Source organism: Haliotis asinina, chromosome 1 (assembly GCF_037392515.1).
Source record: "Haliotis asinina isolate JCU_RB_2024 chromosome 1, JCU_Hal_asi_v2, whole genome shotgun sequence".
NCBI classification, from domain to species: Eukaryota; Metazoa; Mollusca; class Gastropoda; order Lepetellida; family Haliotidae; genus Haliotis; species Haliotis asinina.
This window is the reverse complement of record NC_090280.1, coordinates 59,758,425-59,785,217: the sequence shown is the minus strand read 5'-3', so window position 1 is coordinate 59,785,217 and position 26,793 is coordinate 59,758,425. Positions and strand designations below refer to the sequence as shown.

The 26,793-nt window shown below is 37.3% G+C and overlaps 1 protein-coding gene across 19 annotated transcripts in view; it reads left to right on the top strand.

Annotated features, from left to right (window-relative positions):
* The window catches only part of LOC137295273 (RIMS-binding protein 2-like), a 257,071-nt gene extending 233,003 nt beyond the window's left edge, over window positions 1–24,068 (top strand). For 8 of the 19 annotated variants that reach the window (XM_067826613.1, XM_067826618.1, XM_067826658.1 and 5 more), the window contains 19 exons: window positions 320–360; window positions 1,050–1,232; window positions 3,663–3,738; window positions 4,556–4,693; window positions 6,447–6,530; window positions 8,138–8,331; window positions 9,228–9,306; window positions 9,760–9,921; window positions 10,431–10,562; window positions 11,136–11,312; window positions 11,563–11,765; window positions 13,442–13,549; window positions 14,304–14,477; window positions 15,332–15,476; window positions 16,267–16,799; window positions 17,403–17,574; window positions 18,208–18,350; window positions 18,756–18,992; window positions 23,748–24,068. In XM_067826613.1, the coding sequence (XP_067682714.1) occupies window positions 320–360; window positions 1,050–1,232; window positions 3,663–3,738; window positions 4,556–4,693; window positions 6,447–6,530; window positions 8,138–8,331; window positions 9,228–9,306; window positions 9,760–9,921; window positions 10,431–10,562; window positions 11,136–11,312; window positions 11,563–11,765; window positions 13,442–13,549; window positions 14,304–14,477; window positions 15,332–15,476; window positions 16,267–16,799; window positions 17,403–17,574; window positions 18,208–18,350; window positions 18,756–18,992; window positions 23,748–23,924 (3,158 nt within the window). In that variant the 3' untranslated portion in view covers window positions 23,925–24,068. Of the gene's footprint in view, window positions 1–319; window positions 361–1,049; window positions 1,233–3,662; window positions 3,739–4,555; window positions 4,694–6,446; window positions 6,531–8,137; window positions 8,332–9,227; window positions 9,307–9,759; window positions 9,922–10,430; window positions 10,563–11,135; window positions 11,313–11,562; window positions 11,766–13,441; window positions 13,550–14,303; window positions 14,478–15,331; window positions 15,477–16,266; window positions 16,800–17,402; window positions 17,575–18,207; window positions 18,351–18,755; window positions 18,993–20,336; window positions 20,391–23,747 lie in introns of all 19 variants that reach the window. The other 11 variants (XM_067826640.1, XM_067826605.1, XM_067826595.1 and 8 more) reach the window with 11 other exon arrangements.
* Window positions 24,069–26,793: the final 2,725 nt, after the last annotated feature.

Sequence of the window (26,793 nt, the reverse complement as noted above, 5' to 3'; positions counted from 1 at the left end):
ATATGTCACTTAGCGATATTGACGTGTCAAGATGATATACATTTGTCCAGTTTCAGTGCGAAATACCCATAAGTTTTCTGGAGTATGTTCATGGACAGCCGATGTGGACATTTGGCAAAAAAATGTCAAATCTTTGTTTAAACTATTTTTGAAATGTGCTTCAGACTGAAATATGCAAATACCAAGAGGTTGTATACACGGTGAAGCTCCATAGTGATGATGTTGATGTCATGGTGAAGTGAAAATAATACTATTTTCCTGAAGAGAATTTTTTTAGCTAGAAATATCAGAATGTTGAGATATTGTTGTTACTTTCCAGAAAAAGAAGATTCGGGAATGGAAAGCAACCGGGGTTCAAAGGTCAGTTTGTATACTTCATGTTTGATGTGTTATTTTTACACAGTAATAATTCATTTTCATGTCTATAAAGAAATTTCTTTTTCTTTTTTTTTTTGACCAATCTAATTGTTTGCATAGCTGCTTACATTGTATTTATGTATATGTCTGCCAAATGATTGAATGGACAAATAATCTGACAACAAAAATGGAATTACAGAACTGTTGAAGATAAAGGTTCTTCATACACTCAGAAATATTACGAGCAGAAGCTTTATATGAAGAAACTTCATGTGAAATGATAGTAGTTCTGCTGTGCTGAAAAACAATTCTAACTAGATCTTACCAGGTGTAAAAAGATGGGAAGTTTATATTTGGGTTAAAACATAACTCTGAAGTTTCATTTGACAAAGTAAACAGTGAGCAACAACTCAGTTCATTAGGTTTTACACAGGAAAAGTAAAACATACCGTCTTACTGGGAAAATGCAAGTGAAAAATTTTATGTGGTCAAAGTACCTTACCTTTCTTGAACTGGAATAAGGTGTTCAGTAACCCATGCCTGTCAAATGGATCAGGCTATCTGACTTGGTTGATGTATGTCATCATGGTGTCATACATAATATGTATCAGCGCAATATCTTTTGATGGTTTGTTGAAGAGCCATTGTAAAACAATTTTATCTGACTCATAAATATTCCTGTTTTTCGCCAGAATCAAAATGAAATTGCCCTTAGCGAAAGTCGTATGTCCTCACTGGCGAGGAAAGGCCCTATTCAAGTCTACTGTGCTAAATATTCCTATCGGCCATACGAACACTCACCCAATGACAATCCTGATGCGGAGTTGCCACTCAATGCTGGAGACTATGTCCTGGTACTGGGGGAGATGGATGAGGTGAGTGATGTGCAGGTCCTGTAGGATGAGGTAAGTGATGTACAGGTCCTGTAGGATGAGGTGAGTGGTGTGCAGATCCTGTAGGACAAGGTGTGTTATGTACAGGTCCTTTCGGATGAGGTAAGTGATGTACAGGTCCTGTAGGATGAGGTGAGTGGTGTGCAGATCCTGTAGGACAAGGTGTGTTATGTACAGGTCCTTTAGGATGAGGTGAGTGATGTACAGGTCCTGTAGGATGAGGTAAGTGATGTACAGGTCCTGTAGGATGAGGTGAGTGGTGTGCAGATCCTGTAGGACAAGGTGTGTTATGTACAGGTCCTTTAGGATGAGGTGAGTGATGTGCAGGTCCTGTAGGATGAGGTGAATGATGTACAGGTCCTGTAGGATGAGGTGAGTGATGTACAGGTCCTGAAAGATGAGGTGAGTGATGTACAGATCCTGTAGGATGAGGTGAGTGATGTACAGGTCCTGTAGGATGAGGTGAGTGATGTACAGGTCCTGTAGGATGAGGTGAGTGATGTACAGATCCTGAAAGATGAGATGTGTGATGTACAGGTGCTGTAGGATGAGGTGTGTTTATAATGTACAGATCCTGAAAGATGAGGTGTGTGATGTACAGGTGCTGTAGGATGAGGTGTGTTTATAATGTATAGATCCTGAAAGATGAGGTGTGTGGTGTACAGGTTCTGTAGGATGAGGTGTGTTTATAATGTACAGATCCTGAAAGATGAGATGTGTGATGTACAGGCGCTGTAGGATGAGGTGTGTGATGTACAGGTCTTGAAAGATGAGGTGTATGATGTACAGGTTCTGTAGGATGATGTGTGTTTATAATGTACAGATCCTGAAAGATGAGATGTGTGATGTACAGGTGCTGTAGGATGAGGTGTGTGATGTACAGGTCTTGAAAGATGAGGTGTGTGATGTACAGGTTCTGTAGGATGAGGTGTGTGATGTACAGGTGCTGTAGGATGAGGTGTGTGATGTACAGGTGCTGTAGGATGAGGTGTATGATGTACAGGTCTTGAAAGATGAGGTGTATGATGTACAGGTTCTGTAGGATGATGTGTGTTTATAATGTACAGATCCTGAAAGATGAGATGTGTGATGTACAGGTGCTGTAGGATGAGATGTGTTTATAATGTACAGATCCTGAAAGATGAGATGTGTGATGTACAGGTGCTGTAGGATGAGATGTGTTTATAATGTACAGATCCTGAAAGATGAGATGTGTGATGTACAGGTCTTGAAAGATGAGGTGAGAGATGTACAGGTGCTGTAGGATGAGGTGTGTTTATAATGTACAGATCCTGAAAGATGAGATGTGTGATGTACAGGTGCTGTAGGATGAGGTGTGTGATGTACAGGTCTTGAAAGATGAGGTGTATGATGTACAGGTTCTGTAGGATGAGGTGTGTTTATAATGTACAGATCCTGAAAGATGAGATGTGTGATGTACAGGTGCTGTAGGATGAGGTGTGTGATGTACAGGTCTTGAAAGATGAGGTGTATGATGTACAGGTTCTGTAGGATGAGGGGTGTTTATAATGTACAGATCCTGAAAGATGAGATGTGTGATGTACAGGTGCTGTAGGATGAGGTGTGTTTATAATGTACAGATCCTGAAAGATGAGGTGTGTGATGTACAGGTGCTGTAGGATGAGATGTGTTTATAATGTACAGATCCTAAAAGATGAGGTGTGTGATGTACAGGTGCTGTAGGATGAGGTGTGTGATGTACAGATCCTAAAAGATGAGGTGAGAGATGTACTGGTGCTGTAGGATGAGGTGTGTGATGTACAGGTCTTGAAAGATGAGGTGTATGATGTACAGGTGCTGTAGGATGAGGTGTGTGATGTACAGGTGCTGTAGGATGAGGTGTGTGATGTACAGGTCGTGTGGGATGAGGTGTGTGATGTACAGGTGCTGTAGGATGAGGTGTGTGATGTACAGGTGCTGTAGGATGAGGTGTGTGATGTACAGGTCGTGTGGGATGAGGTGTGTGATGTACAGGTGCTGTAGGATGAGGTGTGTGATGTACAGATCCTGTGGGATGAGGTGTGTGATGTACAGGTGCTGTAGGATGAGGTGTGTGATGTACAGGTCCTGTGGGATGAGGTGTGTGATGTACAGGTGCTGTAGGATGAGGTGTGTGATGTACAGGTGCTGTAGGATGAGGTGTGTGATGTACAGATCTGAAGGACAGCGTGATCATGAGTGACATATAAATCATGTGGGATCCAAGTCTGTTGTACAGTGCTGTGTGCAGTTGTGTGTATTACAGTAGCATAGACGGCAACCTTTCTTCTGTTTAGAACTTATTTTTGATAATTTTCAAACAAATCTGAAAATATTGCCATCATATAAACATGTGATTTAAGTTGCAATTCTTGTTTTGGAAATAACTTAACAGTCCTATTTATCTTTCAGGATGGGTTTTTTGAGGGTGAGCTAGTCGATGGACGAAGGGGACTCGTTCCGTCAAACTTCATAGAGAAGGTGGCAGGTAGGACTGAAATGTGTTTTTACTGCTTTCACACTTTTTAATATCAATCCTCATTTCTAGACATAATAGTGTAGGGCTTAGAGCTTATTTTTGTTACTGGTTATGGCATTCATCGGGTACAACATTCATATACGTAGCAATGCCTGCTTATGTATCATTGTAGAGGGATTGTTGAATGTTGAATACCTCAAGTAGTAATGTTTATGAACCTAGGAACTATTTATGCATGCATAGTAGCTTTGTTCTCAAATAGATAAGTATTGAATAGAAGGTGGGATAGGGAATATCGTTCATCAGAATAAACATTTATCAAATTTGGTCAACCAGTCATAAATGCATTTTGGTAATTTGTTATCAAGGCACCTGTTTTAATTCGTCCAGTTTAAATTCATTTTGTGTGTTTTGATAGCTTATGAAATATCTATGACATTACTTCATCAAAAAATCTTAACAGTATTTTATTGATGTTTATTTTTAAATACAATTTCTTCATGTTCTATGAATTTGGTGGAATTTTGAATTTTTATCCCCTAACCAAGACCAACCTATTTTCCTCTCTCCCACCTAACTTTTTCACCTCAACACATCGTGAATCAGTTGTGGAAATTATACCACTCAGTCTTTACTAGGGACCAAAGTAGTCCTGAGTCAGAGGTATGTCCTTTGCATACATCCTTTGAATACCTTTTTGAGCTTGCAAGTTCTATTGGCAGTTTTGAGATTTGATAGCAATGGGCAGTTCATGACATTTGATAGCTCTGAATTCGTTCCAGCTTCATATAAGCCTCGTTGTTGCATGTTTTATTTTGTGTCACAGAAGAAGATCTGTCGGACTTCCATGCTGCTATGGCTGTAGCTGGACACCCTACTGATGATAGTAACACCTCCAATATTCACCAGGAGTTAGAGTTTAACAGTAGCGATGAGATTGATAAGCTACGGTCTGATCTTACAGGTACTAGTCCAAAAGAGACGATCAACTAAAGAATCATTAAAAATGTGATCACGCGTTTACAGTTCAGGATAAATATATTCATGGGATTATATGCCATACATGATGAATAAAACGTATTCATGGGATTATATGCCATACGTGATGAATAAAACGTATTCATGGGATTATATGCCATACGTGATGAATAAAACATATTCATGGGATTATATGCCATACATGATGAATAAAACGTATTCATGGGATTATATGCCATACATGATGAATAAAACATATTCATAGGATTATATGCCATACATGATGAATAAAACGTATTCATGGGATTATATGCCATACATGATGAATAAAACATATTCATAGGATTATATGCCATACATGATGAATAAAACGTATTCATGGGATTATATGCCATACGTGATGAATAAAACGTATTCATGGGATTATATGCCATACGTGATGAATAAAACGTATTCATGGGATTATATGCCATACATGATGAATAAAACGTATTCATGGGATTATATGCCATACATGATGAATAAAACATATTCATAGGATTATATGCCATACGTGATGAATAAAACATATTCATGGGATTATATGCCATACATGATGAATAAAACATATTCATAGGATTATATGCCATACATGATGAATAAAACATATTCATGGGATTATATGCCATACGTGATGAATAAAACAAACTTCACTGTTGAAGAGACTGGTCATATACTGACCTGCAGAAGAAATGCAACTATACTTTTTTGAAATTACATCGCTTATAAAGAATGAAGTTTGTAGTTTATAGGAAATTAGTTTATTTTAATTTTCTGAAGAAATAGTCCTTCCTACAGTTTGGAAGATATTTAGAGTAATGCACATCTTATTGAAATTTGTGAAATGCTGTTAAAATGATAATGTTTGGTCATTTGTGGTAATGAAGTAAGGTGCATTTCTTTGAAGTTGAGTATTTTGTGAAAAATTATGAGGCACGGAGGATGTCTGTTCTTTTTTTTTTCTCTATGAGTGTACTTTCAATGATCATAGGTGCAAGCTTTTGCATGTGCTTTGAACTTTCAAGATTAGATCACGTGGTCTATCAGGAGACCTAGACGTTAGCTTTAGATTGTAGATATTTTACATGAAAATTTATATGATCAAATTACATTTTTTTACACCTGCATTGACAGTCAGCTTTAATTTCATGCTGTTAAAAAGGGCGTGGTTTTCACTACCTGAAGCACAAACATCCATGCAGACTTGGGAATCATTTTATTTGATGTTTACTTGTTCATTTGTTTCTCGTTTGAATATCTCTAAATATTCCATTATATTATATTAGTTTATTGCAGAATTTTTTGGGGTCATTTTTCACATTTAGTGTGAACACAGAATAATGGTGTCTGATGTTAAAAAATGTCCAGAGATATTAAGATTATTTTTATGTCAATTGTATTTGGAAATTATATTATCAAGAAAATGAAACATATTTGATTATAAACCTGTAACCCCTTGTATATTACATGATAGAAATGGATATTTTCTGTGAAACAATGATCTTCTCATTTAAAATAAAATGTCATTTATAGTGTAAAATGTCATATGAATTATATATACACATGCATTTTGCTGACATTTAATGACAATTTCAGCTACCAATAACCTATCATCAACTGAACAAATTGTTTACTGTTTATATATATTTGTTTTTGCTACATCTGTGAATCTTTTTGAGCATATGCTAATTTCCACCCAGAAGATGGGCGACGTCGCCTTGATGCCCATGGTGATCTCAGAAGCATGGACCAGGTTGATGGATCAAATAATCCAGGTAACAAAGGTGGGCATTGATGTGGCAGCATGATTTGCTTTGTTTGTTGTCAAACGCTCATTTACCAATCCTTCATTTAGTCTGGACCAGACAGTCCAGTGATCAAAAGCATGAGCATCGATATAAGCAGCTGGGATATGATGACATGTGTCAACCAAGTCAGTGAGTCTGACCACCTGAGTCGTCTATTACAACAAGCATGGTTACTGACGATGATTTCTAAACTGGAACTCGTGGATTGCAGAATCAGTTGTCTGATGACATGCATGATTATGCTGAGTGAGTGAGTGAGTGAGTTTAGTTTTACGTCACACTCAGCAATATTCCAGCTACATGGCGACGGTCTGTAAATAATCGAGTCTGGACCAGACAATCCAGTGATCAACAACATGAGCATCGATCTGCGCAATGGGGAACCGATGACATGTGTCAACCAAGTCAGCTAGTCTGACCACCCGACCCCATTAGTCGCCTCTTACGACAAGCATAGTCACCTTTTATGGCAAACATGGGTTGCTGAAGGCCTATTCTACCCCGGGACCTTCACGGGTCGATTATGCTGAGCCGGTAGTGAGTTGGGTTTTACACTGCTTTTAGCAAAATTCTGCCAATATCATGATGGGGCACTCCAGAAATAAGCTTCACACATTTTACCCACGTGGGGATCAAACCCAGGTCTTCAATGTGATAAGTGAATGCTTTAAGCACTGTGTCATGATGAAAAGCTCAGTTTCAGTATTTGTGTTGGGGAAACCTACTTAGAGTTACCTGCTCTTTGTTCAAAATAAAACAAATGAAGATGTTTCATGTTGCTGTCAAGTTTGATGTATCTGAAGATGATAAACATGTAAAAATGCCTCATATACTGAGGGACAAAAATAAGGGATCGCATGAAATGACGTCTTCCTTTATTTTTTTCACAAGTTTGCTTCACAAGCTTTGTACTGCTTTGACTTGGAAAAAAATGGAAACACTCGTGCTGTCATGTGATCCCTTATTTTTTTCCCTCAGTATATTTCAAATACATCAGTTCTCATAGACTTGCTTTTGATAACTCAATCCAAAAATATTCAGACAGCATTACTTATTCTGGCTATAATGTAAATGCTAAAATGATGGCATGTGTTTGTTATACAGTAATAGTTTATTTGTTGTACAGTAATAGTTTATTAGCTGGAGATGTTTTATAGTCATTAATGAGAAGCAACAATTGTTTCCTTAGTAACCTAAAGCTCCTAGTACAAGAGTATTTTGTGTCAGTTATTCGCACACTTTTACTAAGCAAGTGAGTGAGTGATTGGGCTAAGTTTTATGCCACACTCTGCAATATTCCAACAATATGGCGGTGGTCTGTAAATGATTGAGTCTTAACCAGCCAGTCCAGTGATCAACATCACGAACATGCATCTGCACAATTGGGAACTGATGACATGTTTCAACCAAAACAGCAATCCAGACATCTCAGTGCAGTTAGTTATGACAAGCATAGTTACCTTTGTGGCAGACATGGGTTGCTGAAGGCCTATTGTACCCCGAATCTTCGGGAGTTTTTGCCTCCCAAGAAAATTGCCATACCTAATGTACAATTCTATAATGGTCAATTGTTTTCATTTTAGTGATTCCGTTTCCAAGGAACCTGTCCGTTGACCGCCAACTGACCAGTAGTGTTCTGTTGAGTTGGAAACCACCAGAGCATACGCCAGGACTGGAAGTCTCATCGTATCATATCTTCATTGACAAAGAATTCAAAACATCAGTGAGAGTCAGCGAGAGGACAAAGGCGTTAGTGGAAGGGGTTGATTCAAGAGATGTAAGACATAGTGCTTGTGTTGTTCATTCACTGTCTTAGAATTTTTATTTTAATTTCTTATTTTGAATGAGAACTGTTCTGATTGTTATGTATGACTGGTTTATCATGTGATCTTTGAACCATTATTTCTGTAAATATAAAAATTGGGTTTTTAATGCCAGACTTATATTTTGCCCATATGACAACCCCACTCAGACACATTTTAGTGACTCCAAGTGGACCAGTCCTTGTTGTAACCTTTAGTGCCAAGCACCAGGCAGGGAACAACAAGTATTACATCTTCTGGTATGAGATCAGACCTGTGACCTTCCATTCTCCTCAGGGTCATGCTTAAACCACTTTGCCACAGAGGTGGTTTGCAAATGCAGATGTTTGAGGATATGTATATGTGATGGGTATGCAACTGCTGAATTGAATAATGACAGGACAGTTGTGGTTTTAATGACAGTATTGCTGTTGTAATGACTCCACAACATTTGTCATAATAGTATAATGCGAAGTGGGGAAATAGTATTAGGCTCTGTCTGTCCGTCCTTCCATATGTACGAACTGGAATGTCTTAAGAACCGTTTACTAGATTCTTTTCAAATTTGACACCTTGGTTCATCATAGTATAAAAAAGGTCCCAGTTAGGTTTGGTGACCTTGACCTTAATTTCAAGGCCACAATTAACGTTTAATGCTTGTCAGTGAGATATCTCAAGAACAGTTCACTGGATTTTCTTTATAGACTTTCAAGACTTCCCTTGAATGTTTTTAATGAGCAATTCCTATTACTATTTTAGCATATCTCATACTCAGAGACATTATTGTCAAGGTCAAAGTGAGTCATGAAAATATTTGTGCATTTGAACAAGAGCCTTGAATTAGCCTTAACAAAAGTGGTTTTGTTTCCAGATTCATCGGATCTCTGTGCGATGTCTGTCTAACAAAGGCCAGTCAGCAGACGCACATTGCACAATCCTAGTTGGCAAAGGTAAACAGGGATACTATGTACAGGATAACACCCTCAATATTCAAAACATTCTTTTGAAGTTCAGTACATTCAAGTGTATTTTTATGATGTTAAGCATGTATAGTACATTTTGGTGAGTGAGTTTAGTTTTATGCCATACTCAGCAGTATTCCAGCTATATGGTGGCAGTCTGCGAAGTCACCTTTTATGGCAAGCATGGGTTGCTGAAGGCCAATACTATTCTGGAATTTCGTGGGTCACATTTTTTGTGAAGATAAGTTTGTTAAGTACATTTGGATGATGTTAAGTACATTGTGGTGATGTTAAGTGTATGTGCTGAGTTATTGTCAGGACCAGATAGTGTCCACAGGGCTGTTAGGGAAGAAGTCATATTGACTTCTACCTCAATAGCCTCAAATTTATTATGCCAATATATATGTTGCTTGATAACCATGTCAGCCATGTTTCGTGCAGATGCCACCCCAACTCCTTCTGAGTTGAAAGTGTTTGACATCACTGCCAACTCGGCAACTGTTTCCTGGTTGCCCGGAAACAGCAACTACCAGCATTCCATAGCTGTGAACGGGAAGGAAGTCCGCGTCGTCAAACCCAGTGTTTGCAGACACACACTTACAGGTACGTATGTCTGAGATCGTGACTGTATATTTAGTAGATGAGATTAAACAACAACAAAACAAGATGGCTGCCTGTAATGGCAGAATGTTATGGGCTGTGTGATGGTAAAGGATTAGCTTAGGAAGTACTGCTAGACACATATTAGATGATCCTGTGCACTAAACGCATTTGTGACAAGAGAGGCGGTACAACGAATTGGGCGAGTACACTTGGCTGCTGCAGGTAGCTTGACGATTATGCACGTGCAATACATGATAACCGTGACATGAAATCAACACCGCTACTGATTAACACCCGTCTCGCTACCGTGTAACACCTGTCTCGCTACTGTTTTACACCTGTCTCAATACTGTTAAACAGATTTCGATATTTATCAGACAACCTGTCTCCGTCTTGTTTCAAGTGGATCATTCTGTGGGGCGTTCCCAAGTATACAAACTGGAGTCATTTGTCAGGTCCTGGATCATCTTATATAAGTTTACCAGTAATGTGGTTTTGTCCTTCTCCAGGGCTGGCCCCTAATGCAGTACACAAGGTGACGGTACAAGCCAAGAGTCTGACGGCGACATATGAGGATGAGAAGAATCAAAAGAGGAAAGAGATGCTGTCTGTCAGCATTGAGTTCAAAACAGTTGCTGGAGGTGAGCCACATACATTTATCTATCTTATGACAATTCCTGCTGTTCCCCCACTGTGATCTGTTTTAGTATTTATAAAAACTGTCACCACAAACTGAAAAAGTATATATTAGCATATTGTAGAAGCAGATATATCACAGGAGTTACCTACTTTGATGACACCTCCTTTTAGTTATCCCCCTTGATGTATCTTTTCAATAGCAACTGTACTTGCAAATGTTTCACATATTGGTATGATCCTTAGGAAGCTGAAGACACCATTATCAATGCATTGTGACTCTTTAGGAATGATGAAAGATTGGTTTAAGTGTTTTCTTGTCATGCCTCTGATGGATGCTATGTCCAGAGGCCATCACTGCTGTTTGAATACTATTAAAAGTGGTGTAAAACTGTCATGAATCAGTTGCATTTGTTTTTAGGACTTTTGAATGCTTTTTCATTGCCCTTGTTTAAAGCTCACGTTTTCATGTATATATCAATGCAAACTTAAGATCTAGATCATTTTGTGTAAGGGCGAAACAGTCCTAGAAGGATATGTAACCTCACCCTCCTAATGCCTGCATGTCTTACCCCCAGGACTTCCGGACCCACCCCTCAATGTTCAAGTGGAGGCTGGACCCCAGGAAGGCACCCTGCTCCTTACATGGCTTCCGGTCACCATCAACACTTCCGGCTTCTCCAACGGTGCTGTTGTCATGGGTTACATTGTGTATGCTGATGGGCACAAGGCTAAGGAAGTCAAGGGACCAACAAGTGAGTGCTGGGAGTCCATGGATGTGTGCTTTCTTGTAGGCAATGCAAGGTCCTTATATGGTTTAACCCATGACGATCTCCTGTTCACTGCTGGATGAACATAGACATTTTTCATTTCAAGTCACTTACATTACTTTGCCAAACACAAGCCAAGGTTTGAATCCCCAATCATGTAGCCAGTGTTTCACCAAAGTTGTAAAGGTCTAAAACCTCATTGGCCTGTTCCTCAAGGTCTGTTTGTCAATTCCAGATGACCACATTGTGCTTGGTGCTGAAGATTTCAAGGGCTTTATACCAAAACAACTGACTGTCCGAACTTTGACCGTTGATCGGAAAGAGTCTACGGATTCTAGTATCGTTCGCCTTCCTCATAATTTAATCAAAGAAGTCACCGCGAAGGCTGCCAAAAATGTTGCCAGTGAAGTGATGGCAAGGTCATCTCATATGCACAGGGTAAGCATGCAACTGACGTCCATTTCATGTCATCGGGTGATGTAGCCTGATTAAGGCGTTCGCTCATCAAGCTGAAGACCTGGGGTTGACTCCCCACTTTCAATCATGAGTTTAAAAAGGCCCTGTGGAATTTGTTTGAAATTTAACAATTCTGAATTATGAAATATGTTTTCAGGTTATGGAATGCATGAATTTTGTAGAGGAATGATTTACATCTTGTGTTTAAAAACACCTCAAAACCTGTATGGACCAACCAACTCACAAAGTGTGAAAAGTTATTAAATGAAAGCCTGTATAATTACGAGAGAATTGATAATAATCTTTAGAATATTTGATTAAATGTGTTGGAAATTTATCTTAAAAGTTAAACCCAAATGAATAAATTTTAGTTCATTGTGAAGAGAAACGAGAAACACAAATTTGAATGTGGATGATTTGGGCAGTTTCAGACCAAGAGATATAAATTTTTCTCATGAAACTCATACTTCTCCAAAGAAAATGGTAGTGCCTTGTGGGATTGTGCACGATACACACATTACGTAATTGAATGAATTTGCACCTATAGACGTTCTGAGGTAAATGGGTTTTTTCACTGTTAGAAGTCTTTGAATTCTTCAAGCATGTTGTTATTTTTTTGTCAATGTCAGGATAATCTTTGAATATCACAAATAAATGTTATCTGTCAATTTCATTAACAGCGTAGAAAAATGACTCCGTATCACAGACGGTTTCATGTAAGTGTGTTTACTTCGAATCACAACTCAGAGGATCAGGAAAATAATATGAAAATCTATTTTGGGCATGTGTAAATGGGAGATCTTGGAATTCAAATTTCATGCGTACTTCAAATAATGATATATGTATTGAATAGTTTGGTTGATTAATCTCAGGAAAAGAATAATTTTTTGGCTGTGAAGACATCTATATGTGGGCTGAGTTGTGATATATCATTTCATTTTTCACAAAAAAATATTTGAATCATCTTTTTATTCCTGCCCCAAACTTGAAGATTATTTGACCCTCAATTTTGGATCATACTTCTTTCAGTGTTGGTTCATGCCCAACTTTCAAAATTATTATATTTATATTTCACCTTTCTGAATTAAATTGTTCAATTTACAAAATGCTTTTTTTCAGGATTTAACCCATATTATTATATCCATATTAGAGTGCTAGGCCAAGGAATTTTAAGTTTATGAAATCAAACATTTGTATCATCTTAATTATTTGTTCATACCTTAATCTATTGAGATATTTCACACTTAAAGAATAGTATTTTTTCGTTTTTTATAATGGTTGTTTATTTTCAAAGACACACATCAAATAGAAATTGGATTTTTTTAAACATTTATTTGTTCAATTAAATTAATTAAAAATATATTAAGGAATAAAATAGTTTTCACTAAATCATAGAGTTTAAAAACAAATATATTGAGATAACAATGGGATCTTTCAACCGTTTGCATAAATTAATCTGTATGAATTTTTATCAAATAGGTTATTTTTTTCTGTTGATTTTTATAGATATTTACATGCATTAGATAAGGATTCATTTCCATGTAATAAATAACTGTCCATCTTATTCTGTGTTTTTGATACACCCTTGGCCTAGCACAGTAGATACTGATGGTTTGGGGTTCTTTAAATCTATATCCGCACGTTCTCCTTTTCTGAAGAGCTCCAAGTCCCCAACAGGAAATAGTGAGAATGCTGGGAATGATACTGATGAGGAGATTGAGGCTGCGTTTCGGGAAGCGCAGGAAGCTGGCGAGCAGCTGTCAATGGTGGGTTATGTGGGAAAGCATTCTGATCAATCAGAAACAAGTATACATTTTCTGCTTCCAATGTGGAAACTTTCCAAATTTCATCAGTGCATGCATCGGAAGTAATTTGAATTTAAAATGAATGAAAGGTTTCTTCATACTCAATTTAAAAATCTGTAAAAATTGAAGGTAATTTAATTATGTGTTATCTAACAATTGTTTATTGTCATGGAAACAAGAGAGATGGTGAAAGTGCATTAAAATCATGGGTGATGGATGCCTTGTTGTCATGGTAACCACGCGATAATAATCAAGCACGAACCCCTGTAACATGTCATATGGTGTGAATTCGGATAGCGCTCTCTCCGTCTATTTCGGAATGGCTACATATTGTCCTTGTCCATGTCCATCGAAGATCCCAATGAAGTGCCTCGGTCTTTCCTGTCCTTAATCCTTGTCTAGTTAGAGCCAGACTTAACCCTGTGAAAGTCAAATATACATAATGTAGTGTTAACCCAACTTGTAACTCTTAATCCCACATTCTTTACCTATACTAACAATTCTCTGCATAGTTTTCTTTGAAATTTGCTTGTTTTATTTCTTATATATTTTTTATGCATGACCTTAATTTTTATTTGCCAGCATGGAAGTTTGTTTTTTATATTCGCATGCTGAGATCGGTTTGTTTGTGCATGGTCTGGGTTGTTTTGGCTTCACAATTTGAATTTTATTGTTTTTTATTGATTTATGTATTCAATAAATTTTATTAACGCAGAGTCCAGAAAATTCAAATTACGCGGACCCGTACATTGAAAGTAGCAGCTCTGAGCTCTCAGATATTCCTGAAGTGGAAGAGGATTTGATTGGTGCAGAGGAGACCAATCAGAACGCAGATGTCTCAGGACATTCCCTCTCATTGGTTGCTCCCTATGCTCAAGCAACCAGTCAGGTTAGACTTCAGTTGATTGCGAAGTGGGATCTTCAGGTTGAATTAAGAGTCGTCAATTATTATCTCCCTTGTCTCATCACTTTTTGCATGCCTGATTTCAAATTGTCAGCAAAACTATGTTTTTTTATGCAAATGTTTGATTTCTTGAAGTGTTTAGTTTTGAATCTTTTCCAGTATAGTTTTAATTTTTTTAGAAAATATTAGTATTCTAAACTATAGTACTATGCCTATCATTCAATGTACATCAGAAATATTATGATAATCATTATCATAATATCAGTATTAACAATACTGCAACCCATAGAACAGAACCATGTTATCTCAAGAGACCTTGATTCTGTTCCACGTTTTCAAGGGGATTTTGAATTTGAATTTGGTCATGAAATTTCAAACCTTTATCAGATATTACACTTTTGACATTTCCTTTCGGTTGTACATGTTAATGATATGTTTATGAGCAAAAATCTCACTGAAAAAAAGGAATAATTGAAGATCTTTTGAGACAGTCCACATAGTGAGTCAGATATCTGCTAAACAAATAGAAACTTTACAAATAAACTATGAAAGAAGAGCTTTAATAATCACTGTAACATGTACATTGGCTTGCTTATCTAACACTGGAATTTTGGATTTTGAGGGAATTGATCAGAATCCAAATTTAATCAAATTAACCAAAGCTATCAGAAATGACAAATTTGAAAGTGTTTTAAATGCTTTCAAATCCCATCAGATCTTTCTTCACAATATGTTGGGCTTTTGTCACACAGTCATGTGTTCCAGGGACGACAATGTCATGTGACTTTTATATGTTGTAAGATCAAGTTAATCATTTCCTTGAACGTAAATAACTTTAGGTGGATGAGAGAAAGTCTCCGAAACCAGCACCAAGGAAAGTTGGAGTTGTTGGATCATCACCAAACTGTGATCCGTCGTTTCAAAGGGAGGATACCCCTGGTAGTGATAAACTGTTGCCTCTGCAACGGAAAATACCAGCCATAGGTAATCATAAAATATCAATCCTACTTCATGAAATTCTTACCGTGAAAAATGTTATAGGCAATGTGCGAAATGGTTTCCAAATTTTGAAATTTTGTACGTGAAAGTTACCAGACCACAAAATAATGTCAGTAGTGTGAAATTTGAATGTAGACCTAGGTCAAGCTGCTGACATGATGAACGTTTTTATCAGGCCATAATCGTGCATGATATAAAAGTGTATTATAACTTAAGATGGGGAGAGTGATATATTTAGAGAATGATAATTCACTGGCCAGTGACTATGGAGATTTACTGGTCCAACTATTTTTCTTTTGTACTTGCTACAGTCTAGTGGGCCAGTGGTTATGGGTGATGTAATATTGCCATGAATATACACAGATAATAAGTAAGAAAATATTTACCAGGGTGTATACAATTAGTATGTAATGAAATATTTTCCAGGAACAGATACCGATTATAGGTAATAAAATATTTGCCTAGATGTATATAGATTATAGGTAATGAAATATTTGCCAAGATGTGTATAGATTATTGGTAATGAAATATTTAGTGGGAATATATGCAGATTATAGGTAAACAAATACTTGCCAGGATATATACAAATTATAGGTCATGAAATATTTATCTTGAATATCTACAGATTATATTTTTAAGATAGTATAATATGAGACTGCCCATTATAACTGTTTATTGGGCTTAGAAGAAGAAATGACCAATATGTTTGAAAACTTTGTTTGTTTGAAGACAAAATCCTTTTTGATGATAACACAGTGATTGTATTGGTCTTCAGAAATCACCCATGATAGCAGTACTGAAAGGGGAACATCATTTGAAGACGATTCTGAAAATATTCCAAAGCGGAGCTCCTCATTTGATCCATCGGAACAGTCAGAGACTTCTCGGAACACACCGCCTGTTGCATCACGTAGGAGGGTGTCTCCAGGGCAGAACTTCAATGTCGATTCCGACAAAAAGGATTTCCGTGATCGCAAAATGACCACACCTACTTCTGCTGACTTTGACAGATCACGTGATCATGGATCACCAAGAGGTCAAACTCCAATCAAGTCAAGGCGAATAAGTCCTCAAAGCCCCAGCTTCAGAGAAAACAGGAGTACACCCAATGAAAATGGCCATGGCCATGACCTTGACCTTGACGAGAATGGAGATGTGGACTCAATTTCAGGGGAGATAAATCCTCCTGTGGATGACAACATGATACGACTGTTTATTGCACTGTTTGATTATGACCCCCATGTGATGTCACCAAATATGGATGGTGCTGACGAAGAACTGCCCTTCCGTGAAGGTCAGATTATTAAGGTACGTTTGCAAGTTAATTTATTTTATCAAATTAACTTCCCAGAGTTGGGTGATGAAATAATTGTACAGTGTAATGCATATGACGTCATTGTTGACCATTTGTGTCAAAATCAAATGATATCGCTTATCTCTTTCCCACTGATGTAAGTTTTGTTCTCTGGGCAGTCATAGTTCCTTGGTTGATGCCTCTCATTATATCTGAATTATATTGACTTCTGAATTACTGATCTGATTTCACTGGAATAGTTTACTAATTTCCATCCTGGGAAGACCTGGGTTTGAATTGGTCTTCAGCAATCCATGCTTTTCGTAAGAGATGACTAAAGCGATCATGTTTGTCAGGCTCGCTGACTTGGATGACACATACCATCATATGCCAGTTGCATAGATCAATGCTCATGCTTTTGTCCGGTCCAGATTTGATTATTTACAGACTTCCGCCAAGTAGCTGGAATACTCATGAGTGCACCAATGAAAACAAATGAACAAACAAACTCACTAATGATCACTGATTAATGATGTGTGCCTGTTTTGGTACAGAGCCTAGGTGTATTTTATCTTCATAGTTAGGAGTAGTTCACTTTATCATTTTGATCTATATAGATATATGGTGAGAAGGATGCAGATGGGTTCTATCGGGGCGAGTGCAATGGCCACTTGGGTTACGTCCCTTGCAACATGGTGTCTGAAATCCATATAGATGATCCTGAACTCATTGACCAACTGCTCAAGGAAAGTCAAGGAAATCCAGTCAACAAGTCACAGTTGCCACAAGGTATGTTTCTGCTTTGGGATAATCTTCACAATTTGTTGATTGATGTTGACTTATGCGATGATGATATTACCTTGTTCCAGAATGTGAACCATCACAAGAATTTCTGAGTGAGTGATTGAGTGAGTTTAACAATATTCCAGCAGTATCACGAGGGTTGAAGACAACAGAAATGAGCCTCACACATATGGGAAATCAAACCTAGGCCTTCGGCATGGTATGCAACACTTTAACCACTAGGCTACCCAACTGTCCCAAGATTCTCTGGAAAAGGACAGGCATGGGATATAGGCTTGAGTAACCCATGCTTGTTGTGAGAGGCAAGTAACAGGATCAAGTGATCAGACTTACTGACTTGGTTGACACGTCATCGGTTCCCAATTCCACTGATTGATGCTTATGCTCGGTTGATCATGGGATTGTCTTGTCCAGTCCAGACTATTATATTTTACAGACTGTTGTCATATAGCTGAGATATTGCTGAGTGTGGTGTACAATTAAACTCACTGACACACTCAAACAGACTGAATATTGCAGAGCATGATGTCTCACAGTGCCACCATGTTTGGAAGTGAGTATTGATGCAGAATGCTGAGCAATCAATTTCACTTTTCCATATACTTCTTCTTTTAACAGACAAAGATTATCATCCAAAAGAGACCTCAACTCATCGGACACTTAATGGCATTCCCCCAATTCTGCCGGATGAAGTAGGCAGGAAGATGATCGCTGTGTATGACTACGACCCTCAGGAGTTATCACCTAATGTAGATTCAGAGGTAACTTTACCAATAATAAGCATCATCATAATGGACTCACACACACGCATGCACATGCGCGCACATGCACACACGCATGCATGCACACACACGAACCAAAAGATGGTTACATGTTGAGCAGCCTGTGAATCAGATGCTTGATTGGCATTTAAAAGTTGTAATATAACAATATATAGTATGGATTTTCAACTTGTTTGATATTTACAACATGATGTGAATGAAGGGTCAAGAAATAGCCTGTATTGTCATGAATGAATAACATACGTTGTTATGTTAGTCTTCACATTCTCTGAAAAATTCTTTGACTAGATAGCATCCCTAGGACAAGTCACACAAGTGATGATATCTCTTGTGGAGCACAATTTTGGATGATAAATTCTAATTCATCTTGACTCTTTCTTCCAGCTCGAGCTGACCTTCAAGGCCGGAGACATTATAACAGTCTATGGTGACATGGACGAGGATGGGTTCTTTCGGGGCGAAATGAACAACCGTCGTGGATTTGTGCCATCCAACTTCTTGCAAGAGGCCACAGGACCACTCTCCGACGATGAAGCCCTGGAGAGTGCCAGCATGGTGTCGCCATCTAGGTCAGGCGAGAGTATTAGTGCGCTGTCTCGGAATTCAGACGGAATTGCAAATGTAGGTGCCACGTATGCAGAGATGCATGTGGATACCCTTTATGGATCTGACAGTGCTGGTAAACTGCTTGCTACGTAGAACTGCACGTGTTTCCGTTTCATTTGGGTGGCCATTCTACAGCTAATTTCAGTTGCAGTTCTCCTAATCTCTTTTGAGTTTGATTTTGTTGATTTTTAAAAGCAGAGGGGATATTATTTTTTGTCAAAACTCTTTTCTTTCTAGAATCATTATTCCTACTCAAATCAGGTTTGGGAAAAGTTGATTCTTTCATGGTACTATGCCTGAATTGTGATTCCAAGAGTGATTGGTTATAGTTTTATGAAAGAATCAAGTCTCCCCTTAATCCTCTTGAGTAGAATACATTTATCTAGGACAGACAGTGTTTTCCGCATTGGAAGATAAAGAAAACTAATTTTTTCTTCTACTTTATATGTCAATTTTGTTTTCTTGTATTTTGAAGTTTGAATGTTACAAATTATTTTTGGACGAAAGTTTAATTGTGTTGAAATGTTTCATTAAATAAGTAATAACTACTACATGCATGTTTGTATTGTGCAGAAATATTAATTCTTCAAGTTGGTTTTCTGTTTATTCAAATAAGAATATTTCTCACACCAGTTCTATTGATCAGAACATATTACAGACACTTCTTGTCAGAGATCTTAACATAGGGCATTGTTCTGTTTAGAAATCTTTATGTCTCTGGCTGCAAAATCATTACTATGTACCAACAGCATTTAGATAATATGCTTAAATCTGAGATGGAAAACAACCCATGAGTCGTATTTTAACTTCCAGATTTCACAAATGTTTACATCAACATATAGTGATTTTCGAAGTTATACAAGGCCATTCATCCTCCAAGTTTCAAAAACCAAAATCACAAACACATGCACTGGCACCTCAATCATCAAAACATAAAATAGAAGCAAGTTCACTAAGGATAGTCTAATAAGTTTACTGTTATTTTGTTATGAATATGGCTTTTTTGCATGACTAGAAATAATAGGTGAAAAATCAAGGTTGTCTTTCTTTCAGGTATTAAAATGTTTCACTTATGAAAATATTTCCTTTTGTAGTTACAGTTGATATAATGTATATATACAACCTGCATCAAGATGTAGTATACATTGCTATATGTTTCTGACATGTATTAAGAATATCTTATTCTGACATTGACTGATTCGATTTCATTGAATTTCAACTTTAAAAAAAAGACAAAAAAAAGGTGTTTTAGATTTCATTTTCTGATTTCATAATAATGGATGGCAGGCTTTGTTTAATTCGGTGTAAAAATATTTATATGCAATGCTAAATTTTTTATATATTTCTCTGTTTGAACAGTTTTTGATCTCGAAAATTAGCAGTGCTTTATCATCTAGGTTTGGGAAATTCTAGGTAAAACTGTTAATCTAGCTTGTGATTATGAAAAGCACTAGCACAGTTTTTTTCATATCTAAATATTGTACACTTGATATTCTTTTCACAGTATTATATACTTCTTGGATTTTCTGAATTTTTAATTAGATTGAATGTATCCAAGTTATGTTTTTTCATTCAACTTATGTTGAAATTAGAGATAATATTTTAATATTATATGCATGGTCGCATGTTTTATATAGTATTTATGAAGAACTTATTACAGATATTAGTATTAGATACAATCCGAAATATTGTAGGAAACATGCAGTTTTTTGGGGGAACCAATTTTGTCCTGATTGGCACTGAATGTTTTACATAAAAAGATATTGAAATGTTTAAATATGGGCCAAATAATAAAGTTAAAGACTCTGTCTCAATCCTTCCCTCCCTCCCATGCTCACTCTCTTGTTCTCTCTCTCCCCCTCCTCCTTCCCCCCCTCCCATGCTCACTCTCTTGTTCTCTCTCTCTCCCCCTCCTCCTTCCCCCCCTCCCATGCTCACTCTCTTGTTCTCTCTCTCTCCCCCTCCTCCTTCCCACCCCCTAAGATTAAGACCTAGTTGCATCAGCCAAATTCCAGTTGCAACATGGTGTGTTAAAACATCAGAAGTTTCGGGGCACATAAACATATTTCTATGATGTAGTACCCATGAAACCATAGCAACACAGAGCCACAGATGATCCCTGTTTGCAAGAACAGTCATAGCCAAGACCTGTCTATGAATAACAATGTGTCAGTGCCATAGGTATTCACAGTTTTAAAGAAAAATTAGCTAACTTATGACATATTTATTTCTCAAAACGTGAATTGCACCTTGTGCAAGTTCAGCCCATAACTAGGTTCCACTCATGCTTCTTCTTCCTTCTGTCTTTCTTTGTCTCTCTCCGTCCTACCCTCCCTGCACTCTCAGTCTCTCTGTCTCACTTTGTAATTCTTCTCCTACCTTCTCTCTCTCCCTCTCTATTATTTTGCAGGACAGTCACCTTTTTCAAAACTATTGGTGTTTCTATCTAGTCAATGCTCTTGAAAAAATATCCTTCAAGGTCAGCTTTTATTAAATTACACAGGCTATTGTCAGTCAGTAAACACTGAAATGGTAAAATATTATATAATATAGAATTATACATTAGAGTGATATAAAATGTCAAAATGTGCTATTGGAATAAATGATGCTAAAACTGGGCCTCACCATTGTCTACCTGGTTAGCGGAAATGATTATTTTTTCAGCCATGAAGAAATCTGGGTTAGTTTGCATATAAGTATAGTAACATAGCAACATTTTAATATCTTTCATTTATTTCATATAATAGATTGCAATTTAGAAATCACAGACTACATGCATGTAGATAGCTATTGAGGTTGTTTAATCCTGAATGCATTTAAAAAAATTTCTATATTCTACCAATATTTTTTCTTCTTTTAATTTTGAATAAAAATAAATTCTCCACTGCTGCAGCAGTAAGTATGTGAAAATGTTTGCCGTGATGTAGCACTGCACCGTCTGTGTTCCCTGGCATGGGTTGTTTGAGCACCTTCGTGTTTCCTGACATGTTTTGTCTTTCTATGAAAAAATAACGTGTTTATGTTTTGAAGTGCCACTGTCTGAGACCGATGGACCAAAACACTTGTGATACTCATGTCCGTTCCTGGATTTTTGTCTGTTGATTTCAAGAAATTCCTTGAATGAATTTATCAGTTTATCACAAACGTCATTGCTACAAGTTTTGAACAATTTTATTTAATTGGAAATCAGATAGTACAAATTATGGACAGCAGCACTTCACAGATGGAGATATTTTAAAGATATATTATGCTTGTTTTGATTTTTGTATTGAGTATGGATATGTAAACATGGTTCAAACCCATTCTGGTTTCTATTACCTTAACTTTAACAGTTTTTTCCTGTAAATGGATTGATTATATTTTTGCTAAGTTTAACAATGGAGTAAAATATAAACGACTCTAACCAGCTAGCCATTCTCAGTTATTGTCTGTGACAGATTCCATTTGGAACATAAACATGTGTACATTATTTGTACTGAAAATCAGTGATGACACCAGGTGTTTGCAAAAAGATGGGTCTTGCCCAACAGTGGCACCTGTGAATACGTTTATCTCTTGAAACGAACCAGTTGATCAACTGATTCTCATGAACCATGTCTAGTTTATCTATAGTTTGTTTTGACGACATTTTGAATTGAATGAGTCAGAAATGTATGTGTAAGGCTGCTTTTAACATTATTTGAGTCTTATCACAGTCTGTCAACTATTTGGGAGGGCGGCCCAAGGTGACCAATATAGCTGGGATGATCTTACAATTGGTCTTTGTCTATTCATGTTCATTGTATGGGGTGACTTATTGTATCGACTGGATGGGCTTGCTGACTTGGTTGACACATGTCATTGTATGGGGTGACTTATTGTATCGACTGGATGGGCTTGTTGACTTGGTTGACACATGTCATTGTATGGGGTGACTTATTGTATCGACTGGATGGGCTTGCTGACTTGGTTGACACATGTCATTGTATTTCAAGTGGGTCAATACAAACACATGATCTTAATCACTGGATAGTCTGGTTCAAACTTGATCATTTACAGACTGTGTTCATGTAGCTGGTATAGTGCTGAGTGTGACGTTAAACAACAAGCAAACAAACACACAAAGAAACCCTTGTAAAGCAAAAATCATAACTTGTTTTATAACCATGTTTAAACCCGTAAGTTGTGTCACCTTTGGGACCCTCCTCAGGGACCCCTCCCTTGATTAGGTCAGGCATGTTATTTCATTCAATTTTTTTTTTTTCATCTGATCCTAAAAATAGAAATGAAATGTTAATTAATCATAACGCATCCATTATCTTTTCAAGTGTGATTATTTTGAAATTTGTGTGTGAAGTGCATGAACTTACTCCAGTGTTGATAATGCCATTATGAAGACGATCTTGGATAGTTGCCAGAAATTGTATTGTAACGTCAAGAGATAATCATTTGTATTAAAATAAATATGTAGTGAAAATAGAGAATTTTCTTGGTTTCACCTTTTATTTACTCTTGAATACAACATGGCAGGGCCATCATGAGGTACAACTGAACCGAAACTTATAAGCGTTGTAAAGTTAAGGGCAGAGTTAACAGTTACAGTTCAGTTTAACCTGATGATGGGTCAGAACAAACCGTGAAATGTTGTATTCAAGAATATAAAGAGATGTAACCCAGAACATTCTCTATGTACATCAAATAGCATCTTCAAAAATGAAAATGGAGCAGATAAATATGTATGTTTTATTCAAAGTTTGAATTTTGTTTCAATGCTGGTTGTGGCTGTTGCAGACAACTCGGGTGGACCCCCCATCACCCCGGAGCGAACATCTGAAATTGGACCAGGTGGTATCTCAGAGCCCACGAGTTTCTCAATCCAACCAACTTCAATCCGAAGAAGACAGACGCAAGAAAAAAGGAGGAATTTTGAATAAAGGAAAAAATATTTTCAAGAAGTTGGCCAGATAACAGTGACACTGTGAGCTGTTACCACTCTCTCACCCAAGTGCGACAAAAGACGTTATGATAACGATTTTGTATATTCCTCGGATAAAAAGTGTTCTCATGTTGCTTTTTGATGGGATTGACAGCGACCTGTTTGTCTTTTTGATCAAAGATCCTGACCCTGAACTGGAATAAACAGTTGACTAATGAGCAATAGTGTCCATAGCTGCTCAGTGATGATGATGATGATGATGATGATGATGATGATGATGATCTGGAGTATCATGTATCTTATAATAAAGCTTTGAAATCAGATGTGTATAAGCATGCTTGGATATATATGCCGTGACCCACGATTAATAAAACTGGACTTATAAGATGCTTGAATTAAGACGTGATCTGTATTTGCTCCATATGTCCATCAAAGTGGTAATTTCAGCAAGAGATGTTATACAAGTGGAACAGTTTCCTTGTTACAATCATCATGGATGCAGGGATAGAAATGATAATACAATTGGGGGAAAAAAGAATTTCCTTTGAGCTGCATTAGCTTCTGTGATCCTGTTTGGAACAAAAAGGGTTCCTTGGTAAAGATCGACACAATCTTTCTTGCATCTTCCCCTTGAAAGCTCATATCCAAAGATTCAGGAAAAGAGTTCTTGACATAAAGTGCTATGAATCAATGTTAGAAGACTTTCTTTTGTGTTCAGTACTAGACAATTGATATTTATAGGACTCTTTCAGAGAAAATACCCAAAAGGTGTCCAAGGGAGATCACTCTAACAAAGGGACAGAACTTTGCAGAATCCAAGGAAGACAACTTATGGAAAAGGAAGAGGGGACATAATCCTACACTGGCCATGGGGAAAACAGGATATACCATCACAGGTTTGAAGAGGAATATCCTAGATTTGCCATCATAACCTGGCCATTTAATTGTGGTTGCTGTGGACACTGTGACTGTGATAATCCAAATGTCTCATAATTCAATGGCTATAGTTAGGAACAAGCTTAGCAGCGTTATGCTTGCCATATGAGATATATTTGCTATATGCATAGGTCTCTAGTTAGATAGCAGCATGGCTCAGTTACAACCACAGTTATCAGGTGTAGAACATGTTATGAAGTGCCAATATGGAACATATATGGGAACAAGTTCATATATGTGTGGTACAGTGTGGATTTGCTAGAATATTTCGCAGGGCTCTCTGCCAGTGGGTACAAGAACTGACAATTTTGGCCGACCAAATGTGAATGTATAGATGAACCTGTGACCGGCTGAGGTCAGATGAGACCTGGACAATCTCATGCTGAGAGGATTTTTATGTTTTCAAGAGCAAATACCCTAAAAGTGTCCAAGGGAGATCACTCTATCAAAGGGAGGTCACTCTAGCAAAAGGAGAGACCTTCATTTCAATTCAAATGTTATTTAAAAATTATAAAATAGTGGTTTGGATGTAGGGAACATGTAACATATAAGGTGATAAAATGATGAAGTTTGGATATTGTTATTAGACCAATGGCACATAATTGTTGTGTTGTTTGCATGGCCATGCTTCAGTCCCTGGTGAGGTAATGCAGCGGAGACGTGTATGTCTTTAGGAACACTGATACATGTACCAGTATGTTTATAAATATGGAACTGATATTTATTTCGTGTGACTAGAACACTTATTTATTGTTGACAGATAGTGCAGAGTACTATGTTCTTATGATTCGTCATATTATTTAATGCTGGAACAATTCATGGCCTGCTAGGTAGATAGCCTAGCAGTGAAAGTGTTTCAGAAGATGCAGGTTCAGTTCAACCCATGGGTACAATGTGTGATCCCATTTCTGGTTTCTTACTGCAATATAACTGAAAGCAGCATGAAAACAATCTCATTCTCTCACTGGAACAATTCACTGAAGCCACGCTAGAATTGTAGCAAAACTGCGTTTAAACACAGTACTTTTAATTGTAGAATCGAGTAAAGTTCTTTAAAGGAAAAAATTCAAGAAAGGTCTTGAAAAGGAGCTGAACATGTATATCCTATCAATATGAAATGTGTTGTTAAGTAGCTCTTGTTCAGCCGTTCCTTTCGAAAAATCAATTCTGTGTTTTATGGAAACAAACATATACTGAGAGCAAAAAATGAGGCATCACATGAAAGCACAAACCTAAGATAAAGTCTGAGATTTGCGATCATCTAAGTGAGTTCAGTTTTACCCTGCTTTTTGCAGTAGTCCAGCAATATCAAGGCATTGGGCACCAGAAATGGGTTTCACACATGGTACCCATGTGGGAAATTGAACCCAGGTCTTCAGCATGACGAGCGAATGCTTTGACCACCATGCTACCCACTGCTCCTGCAATCATCGCAGCTAGAAGATTGCTTTTGATGATTGAACCCAGACCCCATAAAGCTTGTTTGTGGCTTCATGGATTGTTCAGCTTTATAATATGATAGCATGAACGTCAAATTGTGTTAAATTTAGTTCTTCATTAAAATGTGTTTTTCTGCTGTCTGATTGAATAGATGAGCCCATGTTGCCACCTGATCAGTATTTAATTTGTGTAATTTCAAATATAGAATATTTGCCGTTTCATATATTGTACATCAAGTAATTTTTTTCCTTTCGGATGTGATGGTTTCTTTCATACAATGCAATAATAAAAGTAGGCAGAAAATCACCATTACTGTTTTGTGGTTAAGTGAAATGATGTACCGGGAAACTGCTGTGTTTTTTAATAACATGAGATAATACCATAGTGTTTGTAACAACCATATTGTTAGAATTACTTATGAAACTGATAACACTTGAGATTGCATGTTGATATTAAACATTAGGTGAAATTTGTCCGTTGCATGAAATATACATTAGGTTGTCATTGTTGGATAGGTATTGGTGC